The sequence below is a fragment of the Chiloscyllium plagiosum genome, unplaced genomic scaffold (genome assembly GCF_037043375.1).
Source record: "Chiloscyllium plagiosum isolate Xiang-an unplaced genomic scaffold, Cpla_swu_hap1 HiC_scaffold_39, whole genome shotgun sequence".
Taxonomy (NCBI): Eukaryota; Metazoa; Chordata; class Chondrichthyes; order Orectolobiformes; family Hemiscylliidae; genus Chiloscyllium; species Chiloscyllium plagiosum.
Genome location: NW_028270177.1, coordinates 66,544,220 through 66,560,725, shown reverse-complemented (window position 1 = coordinate 66,560,725; position 16,506 = coordinate 66,544,220). Strand labels below are relative to the sequence as shown.

Genomic DNA, 16,506 nt, shown 5'->3' with positions numbered 1-16,506 from the left:
AGCCTATTCAGACTCTCCCTATAGCTCAAATCCTCTAACCCTGGCATCTTTCTTGTAAATCTTTTCTGAACCGTTCCAAGTTTCACAACATCCTTCCGAGAGGAAGGAGACCAAAATTGCATGCCATATTCCAACAGTGGCCTAATCCACGTCCAGTCCAGCCACAACATGACCTGTCAATGCCTTTTCTCAAAACTCTGACTAATAAAGGAAAGCATACCAAACGCTGCCTTCATTATCTTATCCACCTGCCACTCTACTTTCAAGGAGCTACGAACCTGCACTTCAAAGTCTCTTTGTTCAGCAACTCTCTCTCGGACCTGGCCATTAAGGTATTAGTCCTGCTCAAATTTGCTTTCCCAAAATGCAGGGCCTCGTGTTTATTGAAGTGGAATACAATTGAAGGTTTTGGGGTGTTTTTGAAACATGCCAGTCACACATACATGGAAGTGAGTTACACGTTGGAATGTAATCGAGAGGGTTCCGGGTGATTTATATAATCCTGACAGTGAGGAAACAAGCCCTTCAGCCCAACAAGACCACACTGACCGTCAGAAGAATAACCCATCCAGACCCATTTCCCCACATTTACCCCTGACCAATGCACGTCACATAGACATCCCTGAACACTGTGGGCAATTTTAACAGGGTTTGGATTGAATAGTTAATACACAGACTAACAGATACCCAGGAGTGTGATACAGACTGGAATCTAATCAAACGATTGAAGTGGCTAATGTACAGAGTCCCTTAAAATTGGAAGTAAGTTACAGATTGGAATGTTATCAATGGGATTCGGGATGATTATGTGTGCAATAACAGATATTCCAGAGTGAGTTACGGACTGGAATCTAATTGAGGGTTTCAGGGAGGTTTTTATGCAGAATAACAGGTAGTCCGGAGTGAGTTATAGAGTCATAGAAACATAGAGATGTAAAGCATGGAAATAGACCCTTCGGTCCAACCTGTCAATGCCGACCAGATATCCCAATCCAATCTAGTTCCACCTGCCAGCACCTGGCCCATGTCCCTCCAAACCCTTCCTATTCATATACTCATCCAAATTGTTTTTAAATGTTGCAATTGTACCAGCCTGCACCACTTCCTCTGGCAGCTCACTCCATACACGTACCTCCTACTGCGTGAAAAAGTTATCCCTTCGATCTCGTTCATATCTTTCCCCTCTCAAACTAAACCTATGCCCTCTAGTCCTGGACTCCCTTACCCCAGGGTAAACCTCGATAGGTTCACCCCTCAGCCTCCGACACTCCAGGGAAAACAGCCCCAGAGTGTTCAGCCTCTCCCTGTAGCTCAAATCCTCCAACCCTGGCAACATCCTTGTAAATCTTTACTGAACCCTTTCAAGTTTCACAACATCTTTCCGGTAGGAAGGAGACCGGAATTGCATGCAATATTCCAAGAGTGACCTAACCCATGTCCTGTATAGCCGCAACATGACCTCCCAACTCCTGTACTCGGTACTCTGACCAATAAAGGAGAGCATACCAAACGCCTTCTTCACTATCCTATCTACCCGCGACTCCACTTTCAAGGAACTATGAACCTGCGCTCCAAGGTCTCTTTGTTCAGCAACACACCCTAGTACATTACCATTAAATGTAGAAGTCCTGCTAAGATTTGCTTTCTCAAAATGCAGCACCTTGCGTTTATTTGAATTAAACTCCATCTGCCACTTCTCAACCCATTGGCCCATCTGGTCCAGATCCTGTTGTAATCTGAGGAAATCCTCTTCGCTGTCCACTACACCTGCAATGTTGGCGTCATCTGCAAACTTACTAAGTGTACCTCTTATGCTCGCATCCAAATCATTTATATAAATGGCAAAAAGTAAAGGGCCCAGCACCGATCCTTGTGGCAATCCACTAGTCACAGGCCTCCAGTCTGAAAAACAACCCTCCAACACCACCCTCTGTCTTATACTTTTGAGCCAGTTCTGTATCCAAATGGCTACTTTCCCCTGTATTCCATGAGATCTAACCTTGCTAACCAGTCTCCCATGGGGAACCTTGTCGAACGCCTTACTGAAGTTCATATGGATCACATCTACTGCTCTGCCCTCATCAATCTTCTTTGTTACTTCTTCAAAAAACTCAATCAAGTTTGTGAGACATGATTCCCCATGCACAAAGCCATGTTGACTATCCTGAATCAGCCCTTGCCTTTCCAACTTCATGTACACCCTGTCCCTCAGGATTCCCTCCAACAACTTGCCCACCGCCGAGGTCAAGCTCACCGCTCTATAGTTCCCTGGCTTGTCTTTACCGCCCTTTTTAAACATTGGCACCACGTTTGCCAACCTCCAGTCTTCCAGCATCTCACCTGTGTCTATCGATGATACAAATATCTCAGCAAGAGGCCCAGCAATCACTTCTCTATCTTCCCACAAGTTCTCAGGTACACCTGATCAGGTCCTGGGGATTTATCCACCTTTAACCATTTCAAGACATCCAGCACTTCCTCCTCTGTATATCTGGACATTTTGCAAGATGTCACCATCGATTTCCCTGCAGTCTATATCTTCCATATCTTTTTCCACAGTCAATACTGATGCAAAATATTCAATTAATATCTCCCCCATTTTCTGTGGCTCCACACAAAGGCCGCCTTGCTGATATTTGAGGGGCGCTATTCTCTCCCTAGTTACCCTTTGTCCTTAATATATTTGTAAAAGCACGTTGGATTCTCCTTAATTCTATTTGCCAAAGCAAATAGTCTATCTCATGTCTGCGTTTTGTCTTCCTGATTTCCCTCTTAAGTGTTCTCCAACTTCCTTTATTCTCTTCTAAGGATTCAGTCGGTCTATCCTGTCTATACCTGACATATGCTTCCTTCCTTTTCTGAACGAAACCCTCAATTTCTTTAGTCAGCCAGCATTCCCTATAACTACCAGCCTTCCCTTTCAACCCTGACAGGAAGTTACAGCCTGGAATCTAATCACGGGGTTTATTTACAGAATAACAGATAGCAGGCAGTGAGTTACAGCCTGGAATCGAATAGAGGTGTTCAGGGTGGGTTATATACAGAATAACAGATAGCCCGGAGTGGGTTACAGCCTGGAATCGAATCGAGGGGTTCAGGGTGGTTTATATACAGAATAACAGATAGCCCGCAGTGAGTTACAGCCTGGAATCGAATCGAGGTGTTCAGGGTGGGTTATATACAGAATAACAGATAGCCCGAAGTGTGTTACAGCGTGGAATCTAATCGTGGGGTTCAGGGTGGTTTATATACAAGTCAGCAGACACCCCGGAGTGAGTTACAGCCTGCTATCCAATCGAGGGGTTCAGGGTGGTTTATATACAGAATAACAGATATTCTGGAGTGTGTTACAGCCTGGAATCTAATTGAAGGGTTCAGTGTGATTTAGATGCAGAATAACAGATACCCCGGACTGAGTTACAGCCTGGAATGTAATCGAGGGGTTCAGGGTTGATAATATACAGAATAACGGATACCCCGGAGTGAGTTACAGCCTGGAATCGAAACGAGGTGTTCAGGGTGGGTAAGATACAGAATAACAGATAGCCCAGAGTGAGTTACGGCCTGGAATCTAATCGAGGGGTTCAAGGAGGTTAGTATACAGAATAACAGATAGCCCGGGGTGTGTTACTGCTTGGAATCTAATCAATGTCTGTTCACTTTAAGATAGGACGGATTTTGCTGAATCGAAAGTACAGCCACAGATGCCAGCTAAAGGTCAGACTGTTCCAAATGTAACAATTAGCTGGGAAATGGAAGATTGAGTTATGGTTTCTGTTTTGACAGCAATACAAATGCAATCAAAGACTTTAAATAATGCTCAGAATATCAGAAGCCAATGGAATTTGAATATTGCTGTTCGTACACCTGGAAATCAATCAAATTATGAGAATTATTGTATCATAGGAAGTAAATAAAGCCAGCATTTTGAAAATAGAGGGAGAGCCACTGCCATCCAACAACAGATTAACTGCTGTAGAGCAGGAGTGCTAACTGACCATCTCAAACACTCTCTATCAAAGACCCATGTTCATGTAAAACATACTTGCATTTAAAAAAAACATGACCCAGGGAGATCAGCAGCTGAAAGAGTGAACACAGCGGGGAAAATAGAAACTGTGTGGTCTTGAGATTGTACATTTATTATTTGGGTTGTTGGAACAGCATATTTTTTACAGAGTTGGAGTCAGATAGTAAGTTGTAAAGAAAAGAGGGGCTTGTATTTGCGAATAGTTTTTGTTTAGTGTTCACTATTAAATAAAGAAATTAACTTGCTATTTTTTTGTTTAAATAGTGGAATGTAGGAGATCTGTGTCACTCATATTTTAACAGATTACGATGTGAGGCGAGCTTTTCTGGGTGTTTGGTTTTAATTAACAGAGGGGTTCGACTCCACCTTGTAAATGTCCATCCACACTAACGCCATTTCCCTGCAGTTGGCCCATATCCTTCCAGTCCTTTCCTATCCACATATTTATCCAAATGCTTTTGAAATGTTGTTAATACACCCCTCTCAGCCACATCTTCTGGCACCTCATCCACGTACCAGCCATTTATGTAAATAAGTGGTCCCTCAGGTTCCCTTTTATTCCTTCCCCTTTAATCTTAAACTGATCCCCTCTCGTCCTCGATTCTCTAAACTTTGGAAAAGACTGAGAGCATTCACCCTATCCATATCCCACATGATCTTATACAGCTCTATAAGGCGCCCCCCTCAGTCTCCTACACTCTAAAGAAAATGTCCTAGCTTGTCCAACCTCTCCCTATAACTCAGACCATTGGGTCCTGGCAATGTCCTTGTAAATTTCTTCTGCACTCTTTCTAATTTCATTATATCCTCCTTATAACAAGTTGACAAAAATGAACACAATACTCCAAGTGCGGCCTTACCAAAATCCTGTGGAACAGGAACAATGCACCTGCAGCCCTATGCCCCTTTGTTTCACAACATGCCCCAGGACCTGACCATGAAGTATATAAATTCTGCCCTGATTTGCCTTCACAAAATGCAAATCTTCATATTTATCTAAATTAAACTTGATCTGTTACTCCTTGCCTCTTTGTCCCATCTAATTGCGGTCTTGTTGTACTCTGAGATATTCTACTACACCACCTTTCTGATGTAAACTGTATACTTACTAATTATGGCCCGATATTCACATCTAAATCCTTTACATAAATGATGAAATGCAGTGAACTCAGTACTGATTCTTACAGCACACTGCTGCTCACAAGCCTCCCAGTCTGAAAAATATCCCTCTTCCTTCAAGCAATTTGTGACTAGCTTCTTTTGTATCTTATGTGACTGAAACTTACTAATCTGCCTACCAATCAGAATGAAATACTAGCTATGAAGAGAGGTTGAGTAGGTTAGGTTTATTTTCACTAGATAAAAGGAGATTGAGGGGGGACCTGATTAAGGTTTGCAAAATCATGAAGGATATACACAGGGTGGACAGAGACAAGCTTTTTCCCAGGTTGAAGGATTGAATAACGAGAAGTCGTGCTTTCAAGGTGAGAGGTGGAAGGATTAAGAGGGATACACGCGGTAAGTACTTCACACAGAGGGTGGTGGGCGTTTGGAACGCGTTGCTAGCAGAGGTGGTAGAGGCAGGCACGGTCGATTCATTTAAGATGCGTGTGGACAGATGCATGAGTAGGTGGGGAGCAGAGGGATACAGATGCTTAGGGATTGACCGACAGATTTAGACAGTGCACCTGGATCGGCTCAGGCTTGGAGGGCGAAGGGCCTGTTCCTGGGCTGTACATTTTCTTTGGTCTTTGTTCTTTAAATGAACACCTTGCTGAAGTCCATATAGACAATATCTACCAAACTGCCTTCATCAATCTTCTTTGTCACCTCTTCAAAAATCTCAACCAAATTAACGAGCCATGATTTCCCATGCAGATAGCCTCGTTGTCTACCCCGATCAGCCCTTGCCTTCCCAAATGTATGCAAAAGGTATTCCTCAGAATCCCCTCCATCAACTTACCCACCACTGACATCATGCTCACCAGCCTGTAGTTCCCCGGCTTTTTGGGTCACTGTTCCCTTTACTAGTCCCACTCCTCCACTGGTCACATCAGATGTTAAATGTAACCAGGTCAGTGTTATGGCCGATGATATCGGTCTCAGATTGGGTCAGGGTCAGTTTTAGGAACAAGTCAGGCTAGTTTCTTTAATCTGCTAAAACAACACATTTATGAACCAGAGCAATGTTACTCAAACAATGTTAGAAAGACGAATGGCAAACTGTTTGGGGCATTGCAATTATATCATCAATATTTTCCTTTCTAAAAATGCTGACATACACACACAAAACCTCTGCAATTTTAACTTGAAAAAGCTTGGTCCAAATATTAATGGAATTCATGACAATGGAAAAATTGTGAGATTGTCCAAAACGTTATTCTGCTTCTTTAGATATTGTACTCACACAAGCTGCTAGCAATGGGATTCCATCCTGGGAGAGTTTGGATTTGGCTGAATTCCCTTTGCTTTAGGTAGTGAGTAGATTCCAGTGAATTCTGGTCAGGGATCATCCAAAGGGTAACACGGTGGTTAGCACTGCTGCCTCACAGCACCAGGGACTTGGGTTCGATTTCAGCCTTGGGTGACTGTCTGGGTGGAGTTTGCACATTCTCCCCTTGTCTGTGTGAGCTTCTAATGGGTGATTCCGTTTCCTATCACAAACTGTGTAGGTTTGGTGGATTGGTCATGCTAAATTGTCCGTAGTGTTCAGGGATTTCTAGGTTATGTGCAATAATCAGGGGTAAATATAGGGAAATGGGTTGGGAAGGTTGGTATGGACTTGTTGGGTCGAAGGGCCTGTTTCAACACTGCAGGGATTCCATAAAAATAAGAATGGTAACGATGACTGTAGAGGTTTTTTTTTAGCTCGCACACATTGCTGTGATGAGGAACAATGAAGGAGAGAGAGTGCAATAGGCCGTTCCTTCTCAGGCAGATTACATTTTCTCCCTCTCTGAGCTGAGTCCCACAGTAATGTCATCCTCTCCCAAACTGGACCATGTGAGGTCTCCTTGTACATTGCCCAAACGATGTCTCCATCACATTCCCTGTTCCATGTGGGTGCATCATTGCTGCTGTCATACACAGAGCCATACCCTCAGCAGAAAATGGTTTCGGTCAATTTGAAGATATGTTTATATGTCCCTGCATCATTAAAAAATAAAAATGTTAAATTTATTCAGAATAACTGTGTTAAACTGAATGCATTTTTAAAAGAAATACAGAAATTACTGGAAAAGCTCGCCAGGTCTCTCAGTACCAAGATGCTGTAGTTGTACCAGACTCCACCACTTCCTCTGGCAGCTCATTCCATACGCACACCACCCTCTGTGTGAAATGGTGCCCTTAAGGCCTCCTCAAAACCTTGCCCCTCTCACTTTCCACCAATGCCCTCTAGTTTTGGACGCCCCTAACCTGGGGAAAAACACGTGACTACTCACTCTATCCATGACCATTTTGATTTTATAAACCTTTACTGCTGTAAAATGTGACCCCAATCAACACGAATGGCTGTACTTTCAGTCATCCTGGGCCTAAATTCTGAAATGCAATACTGACACCTCTTCCTTCTCCATCAAGTCACAATTCTAAATCAATTTTAATCAGTTTGTTCAGATGTATCCTGAGACACTTCTGTGGAGTTTACACCTGGACCTTTATGCCCGGAGCGAGGGACACTAGCATCACTCAGCAATACCCATAAAGCTGTAACATTATTCTCCTGTGTGTTTGTTCATCAGACTGTCCTGATATGATGGGACATACCTCTGCAACAGGCAGGACTTCAATCCAGACCTTCTAGCCCTGAGCTAGGAACACTGCCGCACTGGTTCAGGAATTGGAATCAAATCCAGAGCTCTGGCTCAGAGACAGGGACACTACCCAGCACACTACCATACCCAGATTTGGGTCATATTTTAGTGCCCACTTTCATCTTGGTGTGGATTTATTATAATCAGGTTACCATTACTGAATTTAATAATACAATGTATTGTTAAACAAATGCAAGATATTTGTCTCAACTGTAGGATATTGAGTGTATGTGCTGCGCCATCGAAATTAACTATAAACATCTTTAATTGCTATTATCTGTAGTCTGCAATATTAAGGAAAAAATCCTGCAGACACACTCTACCCAATGAAGGGTCTCAAATAGATATTTATTACTGAAGATCAGAGATGAAGGAAGAGCTTAATTTCTGACCCCAAAACACCGATCACTCTTACGCAACTCTCACGTGCGACTCCCTTTTTCCTAAAACCATGAAATGACACCAGGCCGCTGATTACTGTCCAGCCTCTCTTCCCCACTGACTGTTTCTGCAATCTGTCCCTCCTCCCCCTAACCATACAAGGTATACCAAGCTCAGGGTCTTTGTGAAAATCAAGGCCGGAGTGTGCAGGCATCCTGGAGACAGGTGGGCGTTTTAAAATTGAAGGGAGAGGGTAAGGTGACAGTAATATCACTCACTGGGCTGAGGGGTGGCTGATGGAGTTTAGTTTGGATTAATGCGAGGTATTGGGTTTGGTAAATCAAACAACAGCAGGACGTATACAATTAAAAGTAGAGCCTTTGGCAGTGCTGTAGTACAGAAACCTAGGCTGTCAGGTATAATCCTTTAAAATTTGCATCTCATATAGATAGTGTGGTTAAGAAGGTGTTTAACACACATGCCTTCATAGCACAGACCTTTGAGTATCAGAATTGGGACGTTATGTTGAGGTTGTACAGGATATTGGTAAGACCTCTTCTGGAATATTGTGTCCAGTCTGGTCACCCTGCCCGCTCATTCCATAGGCACACCACCCTCTGGGTGAAAAAGTTGCACCTTAGGTCACTTTTAAATGTTTCCCCTCTCACCTTAAGCCTATGTCCTCTAGTTTTGGACTCCCCATACCCTTAGAAATACCTTTACTATTCACTTTGATATTACTGACCTTGATATTATTAAGCTGGAGAGGATTGAGAAGAGATTAACCTGGATGTTGCTGGGAAAGGAGGGAGTGAGCTATAAGGAGAGGCTGGATAGGCTGGGACTTTTTTCACTGAAGAATATGAGATTAAGCAGTAACTTTACAGAGGTTTATAAAATAATGAGGGGTACAGATAAGCTGTAGGGCTGATGTCTTTTCTCTAGAGTTGAGGATTCAAAACTGAGGGATTTTTAAGGTGCGAGGAAAAAAGATTTACAAAAGTCATGAGAGGTAATTGTGTTCGACAGAGTCTGGTTTGTGTGTGGAATGAACTTCCAGAGGAAGTGGTGAAAGCAGGGACAGTTACAACGTTTAAAGGACATTTAAATCAGTACATGGATAAGACATCAGTTTGGATGGTGCTGTGAGCAGCTGCCCTCGCCCTCCCCCTCTCTGTTGGTTTTCACCCTCTGCCAATGCCTGTGCAGTGGTGTGTGGAGGCCAGCAGAGGGTGGCATTGCATCACTTTAAGCCCCACAGAGACTACCAGACCTGCCCCACACAGAGACACACAGATACACACACGGGGATGGTTAGGGCGCGGCGTGAAGCTCATCTGGTAACTTAAATGAAACATAAAGAAATGCTCAATTTGTCTCGTAAACTGTTAAAATATGAGGGACAGATCTGCCAAATTCGACTGTTTAAATAAAAAAAACATCAATTTATTTTTTTCACTCTGAAAGTGAACATTTTACATCAACTGTTCACAACTCTGAGACCCCCTTTCTCTTAATTGCTTATTACCCGATTACAGCTCGATAGCAATATACTGTGTCTGGGTCTGCCATCCTCTCATATCTCAGGTGCTTGTAAGCTCTCAGTTCAGAACAGCATTCCCTCTCTCTTAAAAGTACAGTAAACACTTTCAACTTCATCACATTAGACCCTGATGAATATCGATAAGTGGAACCTATCCGGATTTCTTTTGCTCTGTGGTTCATCAATGTTTCATCTACTCTGTCACGTATATGTCAGGATTTTTGTTGCTCCATTGACAGCAGGTCATTATTCGACTCTGTCCGTGGGAATATATCAGTATTTCACTTGCTCACACTCGTGTATGTGGGGCAGGATTTCAGTTGTTACATGGGGACTGTGACACTGTAACAATCTCAATGTTTGTAGATGGCACCGAACCTGGAAGAAGTCTGCAGTCTATGGAGGACAGTGTGGAACTCTAACTGTACAATCACACATTGACATAGTGTTCAGGTGTAAGGCAGATGGGGATCAGTGCAGAGCAGTGTGAGGTGATACACTTTGGTAGGAAAGACAATGAAAGACAGTTTAAAACAGGCTGTGCCATTACAATGGAGCTGCAGGACCAGAGAGCACTGCGTGTATATGAGCACAGATTGTTGAAGATGTCAGGAGAAGTGGGGAGAGCAGTAACTGTCACAGATTAGTTTCAGTATCTGAGCTGTTTACAGGAGGAGGTGTAGGAGGGAGCCTCCGTGCTCCCTTCCTGGGAGGTGGTGGTGACGATGTGTTGTGAGCCCACCCTCCTGCCCACCGAGACCATGGGGATTCCATTTGTACCAGCTCGACACAAAACGGAGATGGCATCAGGGCCATGGCTTCTAAGTTGTGCCGGGGGGAAACGGAGCTGCCAGTGGGTTTAAAGTGAGAATTGCCCTTCACTGAACATTGCTCCTTACTCGGTCGGTGGGACGTGGATGTTTCAGAATCTCCACACGAGGCGTCCCGGTCCTCTTCAGCTCATACCAGGGTCCTCCCCACATGGCAGGGGGAGGGGGGTAGGGAAAGGATATGTGCACTCCACCACCCGGATAGGCCCTTCCTGTCCTATTCCAGTCTGTTTCTCCTGAAATGGGAGAAAGGGAGGGAGAGAGGGAGGGTGGGAGTGGGTGGCCCTGCTGTTAGTGCTGGTGCAGGTGGGGAGGGGGTCATGGTGAGGTGTCCAGAGGGAGTCAGTCCACAGTGTTATTAATGTGTGCGCGGGGGGTAAAGTGGAGGGAGGGAGAGAGAGAGAGACAGAGACAGAGGCGGAAAGGGGGAAGGTGCTGCATGCAGCAGTGACAGTGGTGGAGCATGAACCTTGTTTGGGGGTCCGTGCTATAACAGATGGACAGTGAGTGTGAGGGAGCAGAGAGAATACGGTGACCCTTATCCTGACAGAGCGGAGAAGGTTAGTGATTCTTGTCCTCTATTGCTGGGCATCCACCAGGACCTCCGTGCCCCTGTCGACTAATTGTGGTGTAATTGCCCCTTATCTGTCATGCTCGGGGTAAACTGTTCAGGCCAGCTCCTTACTGAGAAAGCTCAACCGTGTGCCCATTGGCCTTTTAAAGATGGCACCAGTGTCAGGGATCACGGAATGTCCAGGGTCACCCAGGCGATGGTGAGTACCTCCAGTCATGATGGGTGGGAGAATCAGGCAGGTATTGAATGAGGGTGACACCATGGGGTGGGGTGGGTAGTTGATGAGGTGAGTTCGATACGATAGCATCAGGAAAGTAGCTCAGCGTCATGTGGACGATCCCCGTCATACTCAAGGAAAGTCAAACAAAGATAAATTATTGTTAGAATCTGCCCAATGAGTCATAGATTCGGTTGAAACTAATTCCAGTTACAAAGAGGCAGAACAAATGCTCATCGATATTTAAACTGATTTCCCCCCCATTTCTCTCTGGCAACTAATGCACTGGGGTGGTGTATACAGTCCTGTGGTGTGTCCACACCCACAGCAACCCCTTGTCAGGGCACAATGGAGATGTGGAGCTGTAGATGGGTGGGAGCTGGACAACCTGTCACTCACAGCATGGGCTGCAAGTTTCCCCACACTGGGCAGGGATCTAACAGTGTTACTGAGGAATGCAGAGGGGTGAGTACACAGTCGTACATGCTGGGAGGTAACTGTTCCTGATTTACAGATCAATGTACTGGGGTGGGGTACACAGTCCTACATTCTGGGATGGTAACTGCTCCTGGGTTACATATCAATGCACTGGGATGGGGTACACAGCCCTACATGCTGGGAGGGTAACTGTTCCTGGGTTACAGATCAATGCCCTGGTTTGGTGCACACAGCCCTACATGCTGGGAGGGTAACTGCTCCTGGGATACAGATCAATGCCCTGGTTTGGGGTACACAGTCCTACATGCTGGGAGGGTAACTGCTCCTGGGTTACAGATCAATGCCCTGGTTTGGGGTACACAGCCCTACATGCTGGGAGGGTAACTGCTCCTGGGTTACAGATCAATGCCCTGGTTTGGTGTACACAGCCCTACATGCTGGGAGGGTATCTGCTCCTGGGTTACAGATCAATGCACTTGTTTGGTGTACACAGCCCTACATGCTGGGAGGGTAACTGCTCCAGGGTTACAGATCAATGCCCTGGTTTGGTGTACACAGTCCTACATGCTGAGAGGGTAACTGTTCCTGGGTTACAGATCAATGCCCTGGTTTTGTGTACACAGCCCTACATACTGGGAGGGTAACTGCTCCTGGGTTACAGATCAATGCCCTGGTTTGGTGTACACAGCCCTACATGCTGGGAGGGTAACTGCTCCTGGGTTACAGATCAATGCACTGGGGTGGGGTACACAGCCCTACATGCTGGGAGGGTAACTGCTCCTGGGTTACAGATCAATGCCCTGGTTTGGTGTACACAGCCCTACATGCTGGGTGGGTAACTGCTCCTGAGTTACAGATCAATGCCCTGGTTTGGGGTACACAGTCCTACATGCTGGGAGGGTAACTGCTCGTGGGTTACAGATCAATGCCCTGGTTTTGTGTACACAGCCCTACATACTGGGAGGGTAACTGCTCGTGGGTTACAGATCAAGGCCCTGGTTTGGTGTACACAGCCCTACATGCTGGGAGGGTAACTGCTCCTGGGTTACAGATCAATGCACTGGGGTGGTGTACACAGCCCTACATGCTGGGAGGTTAACTGCTCCTGGTTACAGATCAATGCCCTGGTTTGGGGTACACAGCCCTACATGCTGGGAGAGTAACTGCTCCTGGGTTACAGATCAATGCACTGGGGTGGTGTACACAGCCCTACATGCTGGGAGAGTAACTGCTCCTGGGTTACAGATCAATGCCCTGGTTTGGTGTACACAGCCCTACATGCTGGGAGGGTAACTGCTCCTGGGTTACAGATCAATGCACTGGGGTGGGGTACACAGCCCTACATGCTGGGAGAGTAACTGCTCCTGGGTTACAGATCAATGCCCTGGTTTGGTGTACACAGCCCTACATGCTGGGAGGGTAGCTGCTCCTGGGTTACAGATCAATGCACTGGGGTGGGGTACACAGCCCTACATGCTGGGAGAGTAACTGCTCCTGGGTTACAGATCAATGCCCTGGTTTGGTGTACACAGCCCTACATACTGGGAGGGTAACTGCTCCTGGGTTACAGATCAATGCACTGGGGTGGGGTACACAGCCCTACATGCTGGGAGAGTAACTGCTCCTGGGTTACAGATCAATGCCCTGGTTTGGTGTACACAGCCCTACATGCTGGGAGAGTAACTGCCGTTGGTTACAGATCAATGCCCTGGGGTGGGGTACACAGCCCTACATACTGGGAGGGTAACTGTTCCTGGGTTACAGATCAATGCACTTGTTTGGTGTACACAGCCCTACATGCTGGGAGAGTAACTGCCGTTGGTTACAGATCAATGCCCTGGGGTGGGGTACACAGCCCTACATACTGGGAGGGTAACTGCTCCTGGGTTACAGATTAATTCCCAGGTGATCACTGCACAGGTCACTGTGCTGGTCAGTCATTCTGGTTGAGGTTTATAGATACTGCAATGATGTGGTCTGTGCAGCTCCCCGTGCTGGATGGATATTTGTTTCAGGTTCACACATTAGTGCCCTGCTGTGGTCTGCACACCTCCCCGTGACGGATAGATACCTAGTCCGGGTTTATAGATCAATGAACTGCTGTGGTCTGTGCAGTGTTCCACTCTGGACAGATTGATGGCTTGTATTGACCAGTGCAATGGATGAATCTGGACAGATTGCTGGGTTGTACTGAGCAGGACACTGGCCTGGTCTGCACAGTGTTCCACGGTGAACAGATATCTCCTCTGGGTTGATGGTGTCTGGGCTGGTTCTGTGCGGTGGATTGAGAATGTGGTATATCTAACCATTTCAGCTGATCTGGCAATGCCTTTAGTTCCCATCCCTGTGATTTTACCCTCCGTCTCTCACCTCATTAATGTTACAGTGTGCCCAGGTACAGTACATCATGTTGGTGGGGTGGGTAAGGGGAAAGGTCATGGACAGGTCAAGGGGTTCCCTGGAGCGTTCTGTCCCCGACACTCTATAACTGACATTCCCCGGAACGTTCTGTCCCCAACATTCTATAACTGACATTCCCCAGAACGTTCTGTCCCCGACATTCTATAACTGCCATTTCCCGGAACGTTCTGTCCCCAACATTCTATAACTGCCATTTCCCGGAACGTTCTGTCCCTGACATTCTATAACTGCCAATCCCCGGAACGTTCTGTCCCCAACATTCTATAACTGCCAATCCCCGGAACGTTCTGTCCCCAACATTCTATAACTCCCATTCCCTGGAACGTTCTGTCCCCAACATTGTTTGTGAACGGTCGGACGTCAGTGAATTGAACAAACGATAAGATCCCCAGGGAAGAGATCCCGTTCCAGGGAGAAGGAGACACTGTTCCGAAGGCCCCTCAGGCAGTTAAAGGAGTGAATACGTTTTCCCTGCGTTTACATTTCTCCAGGATCGAACACAATTTAGACCAAAATAGAGAAATTCCCAAACTCTGTTTGTCTTCAGGGAACTGGGACAGAATCCTTCAGGATACCCTCCGTATTAGGAACTGGGAAGGAGTGACCTGTGTCTGCTCTCGAGTGTGTGAGAATGTTCTAGAAACCATCTGACCTTATGGATGTGTCTCTGTGTGTTTGGGGAGGGAGGGTTTCTTGTGGTTTATGTCACATTTTTGTCAGTAATTCCGACCTTCCCATTTGTTATTCCAGCTCCAATTATTTTAATAAATCCCTGAATGCAGGGACACATTTGAAAATCTCACTGGGTCCCCGATCAAACGGGTCCCTTTGCCTCCAGGCTGATGGATAATGAGTTTGTTTTCCTTCCTCACAGTTAACGTAGTGACCATCTACGTCCTGCTTTATAAAGATTGTGGATTGTCTCCATGTGTCAGACGTTACCTGGGGGCCATGGCAGCGGCGGATCTCCTGGTCATTATCCTCGACCTGATCCTGAGACACATTCCCGTTGTTTATGAGGAACAGTTTTATTTCCTGTACTCCGTCCCTGTGTGTAATATCCACGCCGTCCTGCTTTATGCAGCCACTGACTGCTCTGTCTGGTTCACCGTCACTTTCACCTTTGATCGGTTTGTGGCCATTTGTTGCCAGAAGCTGAAAAGTAAATATTGCAGTGAGAAAACGGCGGCTGTGGTTCTGGGAGCAGTGACTGTGCTGAGCTGTTTAAAGAACATTTTCTGGTATTTTATGCTCACGGCTCGGTATGGGCTGATGAACACCCCCTGGTTTTGTGGTCTAACACTCGCTGTTTATTACTCCAGTGTTTGGGTCACAATCGAGTTCCTCCACCACATTCTAACCCCGTGTGTCCCATTTCTCCTGATTCTGCTGCTCAATGTTCTCACCGTCAGACACATTTTAGTGACCAGCAGAGCCCGCAGGAGACTCCGCGCTCACACCAATGGGGACGCTCAGTCTGACACTGAAATGAGAAACCGAAAAAAATCCATCATTTTACTGTTTGTGATCTCGGCCAATTTCACCCTGTTATGGTCAACGTTCATGCTGTATTCTATATGGAACCGGATGTGGTGGATTGGTTATCGGTCTGTGTATCTGCATCTCTTTGTGCTGGAATTGGGCTTCATGCTGCAGCTCCTCAGTTGCTGCACAAACACTGCGATTTATGCCGTGACCCAGACTAAGTTCAGGCAGCAGCTGAAGAATGTGCTGAAATATCCCTTCACCCAAATGCATCCATCCATCAAATTCCCTCATTAATCAATCCATCCGGGATTTTCTCATTTCAGTTCAGTGTTTCAGCGATGGAGCAGCCTGTCGCTATGGTAACAGACTGAGGGTAGCGCTGGTTTGTCCATCCTTATCCCACAGGGGGGTTACAGGGAAACATTTCAATGTTTCTCACAACTCAGGGGCCAGTGAGAAAAGGCACCATCCCACTGACTGTATCCACCACTTCCATTTGTAACCAATAAAAATGTTGATTAAAGCGTGCCGAGCAGCAGAGTGATCGATGTTGTTGTGTGTCTTTGTGTTGGAGAAGCTGAGCTGGAGAGAGACAGACTCAATAACAAGTCCTCGTCCTCAGGGAAAGGAAGGGCACCGGGCCCTGAGCTCAGGAGCTGGGTTTAACTCCCTCTGTCACCCCCCCCCCCCACTCCACCTGGCCTCCCCAGTTCCTCACCCCCACTCTTCCTCCTCAAATCTCTCCCTCTCTCTCTCTCTTTCTGCACAC

General features: G+C 46.2%; 1 protein-coding gene across 1 annotated transcript in view; it reads left to right on the top strand.

The window, feature by feature from the left end:
• LOC148138749 (putative G protein-coupled receptor 139) overlaps nt 1-16,031 on the top strand; it is a 72,642-nt gene extending 56,611 nt beyond the window's left edge. The window contains exon 4 of the mRNA XM_087981364.1: nt 15,124-16,031. Coding sequence (XP_087837490.1) covers nt 15,124-16,031 — 908 coding nt within the window. The remainder of the gene's footprint in view (nt 1-15,123) is intronic.
• The last annotated feature ends 475 nt before the right edge of the window (nt 16,032-16,506 follow it).